Here is a 9,773-nt window from a genome sequence, read left to right as displayed (position 1 = left end):
CTCAGAGCTGAAGGCAATTCCTTTGGCCGGGCTTGTCGTGTGACTTACCGTGGGGCAGGGCAATGTGGAGAGGCCTGGTAAAATGGCTGGGCAAGGGTGCAGAGGGGACGTAACTGGCAGGAAGGAGCCATGATTTGTGGTCGAACAGAGTCCAGACCAGCTCGACCTGTGAGCAACGAATGGCCCTGAGACTCGCATATCCCAATACCGGTAGTGGCCGTGAAGGGCAAAGAAATGTGTTCTGAGGCGATCCCAGCATCTAAGCTGCGACCGGTCTACTCAGAGACTGGATGGAAGCTGGGAAAAGAAAGGTGCTTCCCGCTTCGGGATGAGGGATGGAGATGGGGAGAACAAGCAGTAGAGAAGGAAAAGATTCAGATCCCACAGACCCGGGGGATCAGTTGTGCTGGACCGACTCCGACCCCCTAGGGCCCGGAGTGAAGGCGGGACCTGTGCGGTTACCAGAGGAAATGCCTCGAGGTGAGAAGTCGCAGGAGAGAGAGACAGCTGCTGAACCAATGGGACCAGTGGATGGGGCGGATGTTATCTACCATTGGTGGGCGTTAGAAACGAATAGCAGCCAATGAATCAGCCGGGGGGGGCGGAGCAGTGACGTTTGTTGCGGAGGAGGCCGCTTCGAATCGGCGGCGGCCAGCTTGGTGGCCTGGGCCAATCAGCGGCCTCCAACGAGCAGGGCCTTCACCAATCGGCGGCCTCCACGACGGGGCTGGGGGAGGGTATATAAGCCGAGTAGGCGACGGCGGGGTCGACACCGGCCGAGACAGCACAGACAGACCGACTGATTGGGGTGTTTCGCGAGTGTGAGAGGTAAGCGCCGCGGCCTGCATTTCCAGACCTGCCCTTCTCCTGGTTCGTGGCGCCTTGTGACCCCCGGCCCCTGCCGCCTGCAAGTCGGAAACCGCGCTGCGCTCCTGTGCTGCGGCCTGTGGCTGGACTGCCTGCGACGCCCTGCCTGCTGCTGCCGGACTGGTTGGCAAGATGAAGCTCTCCCTGGTGGCCGCGATGCTGCTGCTGCTCAGCGCGGCGCGGGCCGAGGAGGAGGACAAGAAGGAGGACGTGGGCACGGTGGTCGGCATCGACCTGGGGACCACCTACTCCTGGTAAGTGGGGTTTGCGGATGCGGGGGGACGGGCGTAGCCGCCTGGCCTGGCGTGAGAAGTGCGGTGCTGATGTCCCTCTGTCGGGTTTTTCTGCCAGCGTCGGCGTGTTCAAGAACGGCCGCGTGGAGATCATCGCCAACGATCAGGGCAACCGCATCACGCCGTCCTATGTGGCCTTCACTCCTGAAGGGGAACGTCTGATCGGCGATGCCGCCAAGAACCAGCTCACCTCCAACCCCGAGAACACGGTCTTTGACGCCAAGCGGCTCATCGGCCGCACGTGGAACGACCCGTCTGTGCAGCAGGACATCAAGTTCTTGCCGTTCAAGGTTCGACCGGGTTTTTCTTGTGCGGTTAGAGGACGGGTGGGTGGTGGGAGTATTTAGAATTATAAGTCTCTGGAAGTGTTGAGACATCAGTTGAAGGCTATAGACAGGATGTATGTAATAACTGTAATAATCCTAGTATGTTACAAAACTTAAGACAGTATAGTTGATGTCGTACTCTGTCTCCAATAGTTTAGGAATAAAAGACCGATTAAAACTGAACCTTATGAGACACCTATACTCCCTGAAGTATTTCTAGTCAATTTGCAGCCCCAAGGGACCAAAATAAACCAAATTGTGGGGATGGTAGTGGGTCTTTTAAACTTTGAGATGTCATTGCATCTGTGTCTGAAAACAATAATTCTTTAAAATAGGTGGTTGAAAAGAAAACTAAACCATACATTCAAGTTGATATTGGAGGTGGGCAAACGAAGACATTTGCTCCTGAAGAAATTTCTGCCATGGTTCTCACTAAAATGAAAGAAACCGCTGAGGCTTATTTGGGAAAGAAGGTAAATATTTCTAGAACAATGTTAAGTATTTTTTGATCATTAGCATTCTTGGTTGGCTGTTAGGTATAGAAGCCTTCATGGTTTCAAAAATTTTAATCAGAATGGTATTCATGCTTGTCAGGTCATTATTGAGTCCTTTACTATAAGCCAAACAAAATAGACTTTTCATGTATTATTTAATGCTTACAATTCCAGGAGCATAAAATTTTCTCTGTTATACTCATCAATAAATTGGCTTAAAAACTAAAGTGATGGTTTGACTATAATTTTTTTTTTTTTTTGAGAGGGAGTCTTGCTCTGTTGCCCAGACTGGACTGCAGTGGCATGATCTCAGCTCACTGCAACCTCTGCCTCTTGGGTTCAAGCAGCTCTCCTGCTTCAGCCTCCCAAGTAACTGGGACTACAGGCACACCACCACACCTGGCTAATTTTTTTTTTTTTTTTTTTTTAATTTTCAGTAGAGACAGGGTTTCTTCACATTGCCCAGGCTGGTCTTGAAATCCTGACCTCTGGTGAATCCTCCTGCCTCAGGCTCCCAAAGTGCTGGGATTACAGGCACAAGTCACTGCCTGGCCAGACTGTAATTTGAATAAGGGTTAAACTGTGTGACAATACACTTAATTATCTTTTATCCTTTTAGGTTACCCATGCAGTTGTTACTGTACCAGCCTATTTCAATGATGCCCAACGCCAAGCAACCAAAGACGCTGGAACTATTGCTGGCCTAAATGTTATGAGGATCATCAACGAGCCGTAAGTATGAAATTCAGGGATACAGCATATTTGCCAAATAGTGGAAATGTGAAGTACTGACAAAACTTTTCCCTTTTTTAATCTCCTAATAGTACGGCAGCTGCTATTGCTTATGGCCTGGATAAAAGGGAGGGGGAGAAGAACATCCTGGTGTTTGACCTGGGTGGCGGAACCTTTGATGTGTCTCTTCTCACCATTGACAATGGTGTCTTCGAAGTCGTGGCCACTAATGGAGATACTCATCTGGGTGGAGAAGACTTTGACCAGCGTGTCATGGAACACTTCATCAAGCTGTACAAAAAGAAGACTGGCAAAGATGTCAGGAAAGACAACAGAGCTGTGCAGAAACTTCGGCGTGAGGTGGAAAAGGCCAAACGGGCCCTGTCTTCTCAACATCAAGCAAGAATTGAAATTGAGTCCTTCTATGAAGGAGAAGACTTTTCTGAGACCCTGACTCGGGCCAAATTTGAAGAGCTCAACATGGTATGTCCCTTGTTTTCTGCTTTAGACTCTGAATTCAGGACATTGCATCTAGATACTTAGATAACAGACATCACGGTAACCATGTCTTTTTTTTCTAGGATCTGTTCCGGTCTACTATGAAGCCCGTCCAGAAAGTGCTAGAAGATTCTGATTTGAAGAAGTCTGATATTGATGAAATTGTTCTTGTTGGTGGCTCGACTCGAATTCCAAAGATTCAGCAACTGGTTAAAGAGTTCTTCAATGGCAAGGAACCATCCCGTGGCATAAACCCAGATGAAGCTGTAGCATATGGTGCTGCTGTCCAGGCTGGTGTGCTCTCTGGTGATCAAGATACAGGTAGGTCATGATCGCGGCATCTTTCCTAGTGATTCAGTAGCTTGATGGAAGACTCATTAGCTATTGCTTTAGAAAATACCAGAATATGAGCAACAAGGTCACACATGTAGTAAAGGGTGTAAGTGAAGACAAGACTGGGGTAGTCTCAAGATCATTAGCAACTGTTTAATTCACTGCCTTTAAGATGTGTGTTAGAACCTAACCAAATGCTAGAGACACAAACTTTACATAGCTCATAGGGAGAACTTGAATTAGAAGTTAAATAACTTATCCTTACAGGTGACCTGGTACTGCTTGATGTGTGTCCCCTTACACTTGGTATTGAAACTGTGGGAGGTGTCATGACCAAACTGATTCCAAGGAACACAGTGGTGCCTACCAAGAAGTCTCAGATCTTTTCTACAGCTTCTGATAATCAACCAACTGTTACAATCAAGGTCTATGAAGGTAATTACTTAAGTTTGCTAATATGGCTTTTTTTTTTTTTTTTTTTTTTTTTTTGAGATGAAGTTTTGCTCTGTTGCCCTGGCTGGACTGCAGTGGCATGATCTCCGCTCACTGCAACCTCCGTCTCCCGGGTTCAAGTGATTCTCCTGCCTCAGCCTCCAGAGTAGCTGGGATTACAGGCATGGACCACCATGCCTGGCTAATTTCTGTAGTTTTAGTAGAGATGGGGTTTCACCATGTTGCCCAGGCTGGTCTCCAACTCCTGACCTCAGGTCATCTGCCTGCCTCTGCCTCCCAAAGTACTGGGATTACAGGTGTGAGCCACCGCGCCAGGTCTATCTATCATGGCATGTTTTAAAAGAACATGACTTAATATGATCTATTGAAATGGCAAGGGAACTAAGTAACTGCTGTTTTCAGATGGGGGTCTTAATGTGAATAATGTTTTATATCTAGATATTTAGCTTTTTTTTTTTTTTTTTGAGATGGAGTCTCACTCTGTCGCCTAGGCTGGGGTGTAGTGGCATGACCTGCAACCTCTACCTCCCGAGTAGCTGGGATTACAGGTGCCCACCACCATGCCAGGCTAATTTTTGTATTGTTAGTAGAGGCAGGGTTTTGCCATGTTGGCCAGGCTGGTCTTGAACTCCTAACCTCAGGTGATCCACTGACCTCAGCCTCCCGAAGTGCTGGGATTATTACAGGTGTGAGCCACTGTGCCCAGCCTATGTTTAGCATTCTTAATAGTAACATCTGAGCTGGCTCCTAGAGTACAAGAAAAAGGAGTTCACAGTACTTTAAAATAGATAAAATTCAGTTGAGTTAGTAACCTAACTCAGTTAGTACTAGTTGCTGCTCCCTGTAGACCAGTATGAAATTACTTTTAGCTCAATAAAACCAAAAGTGTCTAGATGTGCTAATGCTTGTCAGTAACAACTAATGAGTTTTTCTATATGTAACTTCTAGGTGAACGACCCCTGACAAAAGACAATCATCTTCTGGGTACATTTGATCTGACTGGAATTCCTCCTGCTCCTCGTGGGGTCCCACAGATTGAAGTCACCTTTGAGATAGATGTGAATGGTATTCTTCGAGTGACAGCTGAAGACAAGGGTACAGGGAACAAAAATAAGATCACAATTACCAATGACCAGAATCGCCTGACACCTGAAGAAATCGAAAGGATGGTTAATGATGCTGAGAAGTTTGCTGAGGAAGACAAAAAGCTCAAGGAGCGCATTGATACTAGAAATGAGTTGGAAAGCTATGCCTATTCTCTAAAGAATCAGATCGGAGATAAAGAAAAGCTGGGAGGTAAACTTTCCTCTGAAGATAAGGAGACCATGGAAAAAGCTGTAGAAGAAAAGATTGAATGGCTGGAAAGCCACCAAGATGCTGACATTGAAGACTTCAAAGCTAAGAAGAAGGAACTGGAAGAAATTGTTCAGCCAATTATCAGCAAACTCTATGGAAGTGCAGGCCCTCCCCCAACTGGTGAAGAGGATACAGCAGAAAAAGATGAGTTGTAGATACTGATCTACTAGTGCTGTAATATTGTAAATACTGGACTCAGGAACTTTGTTAGGAAAAAATTGAGAGAACTTAAGTCTCGAATGTAATTGGAATCTTCACCTCAGAGTGGAGTTGAAAATGATATAGCCCAAGCGGCTGTTTACTGCTTTTCATTAGCAGTTGCTCACATGTCTTGGGGTGGGGGGGGAGAAGAAGAATTGGCCATCTTAAAAAGTGGGTAAAAAACCTGGGTTAGGGTGTGTGTTCACCTTCAAAATGTTCTATTTAACAATTGGGTCATGTGCATCTGGTGTAGGAAGTTTTTTCTACCATAAGTGACACCAATAAATGTTTGTTATTTACACTGGTCTAATGTTTGTGCAAAGCTGCTAATTAGATCAATTATTTATTTTAGGAAATTTAAGGCTAGATTCTTGTGTGTGGGGTGAGGGGAGGAGGGAGTGTTTGGTATGTTGGGATAAGGAAACACTTCTATTTAATGCTTCCAGAGAATTTGCTGCTTTTTTTTTTTTTTTTTTTTTCCACCCTCCTGGGTAAAAAAACCCAAGTGATCCTTCCACCTCAGTCTCCAGCTAATCAAGACTACAGGCTTGTTACCTCCATGCTCGGCTTTTGCATTAATCTAACGAAAGGGGAGAGAAGTTAATCCACATCTTTACTTAGGCAAGGGGCATTTCACAGTGCCCAAGAGTAGGGTTTTCTTGACCATACTTGGTTTCCTATTTCCCCTTTCTAAAACTGCGTTTCTGTTGGCTTTTTAAAATTATTATTAATGATGCTTTTATAGCTGCTTGGATTCTCTGAGAAATGATGGGGAATGAGTGATCACTGGCGTTACTAACTTGATACACTTGGATTTAATCTGTAACTTCAGGATGTAAAGGTATATTGTGAACCCCTAGCTGTCAGAATCTCCATCCTTGACATTTCTCATTAGTGGTACTGGGGTGGGAGCTAGGATGGTGACATTGAAACTCCACTCGATCCCCTCACTATGAATGGGTTAAAGGCAGTGGTTTGTGTCAAAACCGGTTTATTACTTAGATTGCCCTCCTGAAGAAAAGAGTCCAGGTAAATAGTATTATCAATAAAGGGCAGGCTGGTGCTAACATAAAATCCAATATTGTAATCCTAGCACTTTAGGAGGCCGAGGCGGGTGGATCACGAGGTCAAGAGAGAGAGACCATCCTTGCCAACATGGTGAAACCCCATCTCTACTGAAAATACAAAAATTAGCAGGGCGTGGTGGTGCAAGCCGAAGGCTGAGGCAGGAGAATCACTTGAACTCGGGAGGCAGAGGTTGCAGTGAGCCAAGATCACACCACTGCACTCCAGCCTGGCGACAAGAGTGAGACTCCATCTCAAAAAAAAAAGAAAAAAAAAAAATGCAATATTGCCCAAGGATAGGTATTTTATAGATGGGCAACTGGCTGAAAGGTTAATTGTCTAGGGCTAGTGGAACTGGTTCCCAACACCAACCTCTTAATCAGATCTAGGCTTCTGCTGCACTGCCCCAAAAGCATTTGGGCAGTCCCTGAGCAGAAGACTGGTCTCAGGCCAAGCCCAATACAGCCATTAAAGATGACCTGCAGTACTGTGTACCCTGGGGCCATAGGGTTAAACGGTAGCAACTAGGGCTAGTCTTCCCTTTCCTCAAAGGCTGTCACTACTGTGGATCACCTAGTCTGTATCTCTGAGGAGCTGTTCCTGAATGTTAAAAAGATAGACTTCAACTAATGTCTACTCTGATGTCTATAATTTGTTGTTTACCAATTACAATTCTGTAACTTCTTTTAACCCTAACCCTATTGCAACCTTGTGATTAGCATTTAATACACTAATCATACCTACCTAGGTTTGTATTGCTGGTAAAGCCTTTTTTTTATATATATGTATACATATATATAAAAAATATGTATAGTATGTAAAATGTTTTATATATATTATTGATGCTTTTATAGCTGCTTTTATATATATGTATACATATATTTTAAAATGATGCTTTTATATATATATGTATTTTTTTCAGACAGTTTCATTCTTGTCACCCAGGCTGGAGTGCAATGACGCGATCTCAGCTCACTGCAACCTCTGCCTCCCGGGTTCAAGCGATTCTCCTGCCTCAGCCTCCCAAGTAGCTGGGACTACCGGCATGTGCCACCACGCCCGGCTAATTTTGTGTTTTTAGTAGAGGTGGAGTTTCTCCATGTTGGTCAGGCTGGTCTTGAACTCCTGACCTCAGGTGATCCACTGCCTCGGCCTCCCAAAGTGCTGGGATTGCAGGCTTGAGCCACCAAGCCTGGCCCAAAGCCTTTCATGTTAATGTAGTGGAGGTTTTTGCATTGGGCAAAACTTATCTATCTACTACAGTTTGTAAACCAGTCACTGAAAGTCATTCCCAAGAGCTCTGAGAGGCAATATAGCAAGGTTTAGGGCACATAAGAATTATTTGTATTAGTTTCTTCACCTACCAAAGTAGGAGAAAAACAGATATATACTGCAGAAGATATTTTGGAGGTATAAAATAGCTAAGGTTTTACTTAACTATTCTGAAAGTAACTGACAGGTAATAAAAATGTGGGTTTTATTAGTCAACTATAGTCACAATACAATCATCATAGATTTCCCCTTCTGTATTCATCCCACCGAACACCAAACAGAGCAGTGTATCAGTCTGGCCTTCCTCATGTGAGTCGCCACTGTGGCTCATTACTTTGTCAGCTGAATCCCTTTTCTCAGCTTCATGGTTCAGAGTGAGAGAGTTGGAATCTTCTTTCTCAGAAGCACACGTCACTGGCCATGGAATGATACACATGGAATGGTCCAATCGTCCAGGGGGTAGAAAAGAATCAAATTTAAGCAAGGTCCAATGCTGCCTTTCTATGTTGGGGAGGGAAAAGGCTTCATGTTAAGAAATTTCCAGATAGTAAAAGCCAAAATGTGAATAAAAAGTAAAGAATTTTCTAGAAATGCTCAGTGATTTACTGTAGCAGCTGAGTCCTCACAAACAGGAAGTGAAAGGAAAAAAAGAAACCCTCATAGCAGCATTGTTGCTTTAATGATGTCACCCCCTACAGAGTTTTTATTTTTTTGGATTTAGATATAGAAGAACCAAACTGGAAAACCGAAGCACTGCATCACTTTTTTTTTCTTTTTCTTTTTTTTTTTTTTTTTGAGACTGAGTCTCGCTCTATTGCCCAGGCTGGAGTATAGTGGTTTGATCTCAGCTCACTACAACCTCCGCCTCCCGGGTTCAAGCAATTCCCCTGCCTCAGCCTCCCAAGTAGCTGGGACTACAGGCGTGTGCCACCATGCCTGGCTAATTTTTTGTATTTTAGTAGAGACGGGGTTTCACCATGTTGGTCAGGATGGTCTCGATCTCCTGACCTCATGATCTGCCTGCCTTGGCCTCCCAAAGTGCTGGGATTACAGGCGTGAGCCACTGTGCCCAGCCACTGCATCACTTTTCAAAGGATGTTTATAGATTTGTTTAAAGATCCCCATGGACACCTGCTCACCTGTGTGATACTGGTACATTGTGTCCAGTGCTCCTGCAGGAGTCATTCCACCAAAGACGTACAGGTGATTTCCCACAGCCACAGCTGAGTGGGCAGCACAGCCTGCTGGAGCTGCCCCAGTGGGACTTAGCTTCTGCCATTTCATGTTACCTGCCAAGAGAAAGAAAGAGCTTTGGCACAATATGGGCTAAGATATGCTTTCAAACTTACCTATCTACTGCAGTTTGCAAATCAATCACTGAAAGTAACTGATTCACCAAGAGCTCTGAGAGGTTTAGTGCACATAAGAATTATTTGGGGAACTCTGACATGATTGGGTAGTCCAGGGAGGAAGGGAGGGAGGAGCTCAGTGATTCTCAGAATCTCAGGCGATTCAGATGCAGGCGGTCTTTGGATCACACAGAAATGTGATACAACCTCTATAATAACAGTTGCCTTCACTATTCACTTTTTTTTTTTCTTTTTTTTTGAGACGGACTCTCGCTCTGTGGCCCAGGCTGGAGTGCAGTGGCCGGATCTCAGCTCACTGCAAGCTCCGCCTCCCGGGTTTAGGCCATTCTCCTGCCTCAGCCTCCCGAGTAGCTGGGACTAGAGGCGCCCGCCACCTCACCTGGCTAGTTTTTTGTATTTTTTTAGTAGAGACGAGGTTTCACCGTGTTAGCCAGGATGGTCTTGATCTCCTGACCTCGTGATCCGCCCGTCTCGGCCTCCCAAAGTGCTGGGATTACAGGCTTGAGCCACCGT

General features: G+C 45.3%; 2 protein-coding genes across 2 annotated transcripts in view; one reads left to right on the top strand and one right to left on the bottom strand.

The window, feature by feature from the left end:
* Positions 1-619: 619 nt before the first annotated feature.
* On the top strand, positions 620-5,863 carry HSPA5 (heat shock 70kDa protein 5 (glucose-regulated protein, 78kDa)). Its single transcript, XM_011988687.1, has 8 exons — positions 620-1,121; positions 1,219-1,450; positions 1,822-1,959; positions 2,600-2,712; positions 2,805-3,195; positions 3,294-3,531; positions 3,811-3,978; positions 4,945-5,863. Exons 1-8 carry the CDS (start codon positions 1,000-1,002, stop codon positions 5,505-5,507), a joined length of 1,965 nt encoding a protein of 654 aa, XP_011844077.1. The 5' UTR covers positions 620-999; the 3' UTR covers positions 5,508-5,863.
* A 2,208-nt stretch (positions 5,864-8,071) lies between these two features.
* RABEPK (Rab9 effector protein with kelch motifs) overlaps positions 8,072-9,773 on the bottom strand; it is a 33,754-nt gene continuing 32,052 nt past the window's right edge. Inside the window, exons 8-9 of the mRNA XM_011988699.1 lie at positions 9,030-9,179; positions 8,072-8,391 (exon numbers count right to left, since the gene is read on the bottom strand). Coding sequence (XP_011844089.1) covers positions 8,099-8,391; positions 9,030-9,179 — 443 coding nt within the window. The 3' untranslated portion in view covers positions 8,072-8,098. The remainder of the gene's footprint in view (positions 8,392-9,029; positions 9,180-9,773) is intronic.

This window comes from Mandrillus leucophaeus, unplaced genomic scaffold, assembly GCF_000951045.1.
Source record: "Mandrillus leucophaeus isolate KB7577 unplaced genomic scaffold, Mleu.le_1.0 Scaffold335, whole genome shotgun sequence".
NCBI lineage: Eukaryota > Metazoa > Chordata > Mammalia > Primates > Cercopithecidae > Mandrillus > Mandrillus leucophaeus.
The sequence above is the reverse complement of the archived record's forward strand: the minus strand, read 5'-3'. Positions and strand labels throughout refer to the sequence as shown.

Bases quoted from the DNA above. Each gene is read 5' to 3' on its own strand.
- HSPA5 (XM_011988687.1), top strand. From the start codon at position 1,000: ATGAAGCTCTCCCTGGTGGCCGCGATGCTGCTGCTGCTCAGCGCGGCG. The intron at 1,451-1,821 runs GTTCGACCGGGT...TCTTTAAAATAG, and splicing joins TCAAGTTCTTGCCGTTCAAG to GTGGTTGAAAAGAAAACTAA. The intron at 3,532-3,810 runs GTAGGTCATGAT...TTATCCTTACAG, and splicing joins CTCTGGTGATCAAGATACAG to GTGACCTGGTACTGCTTGAT.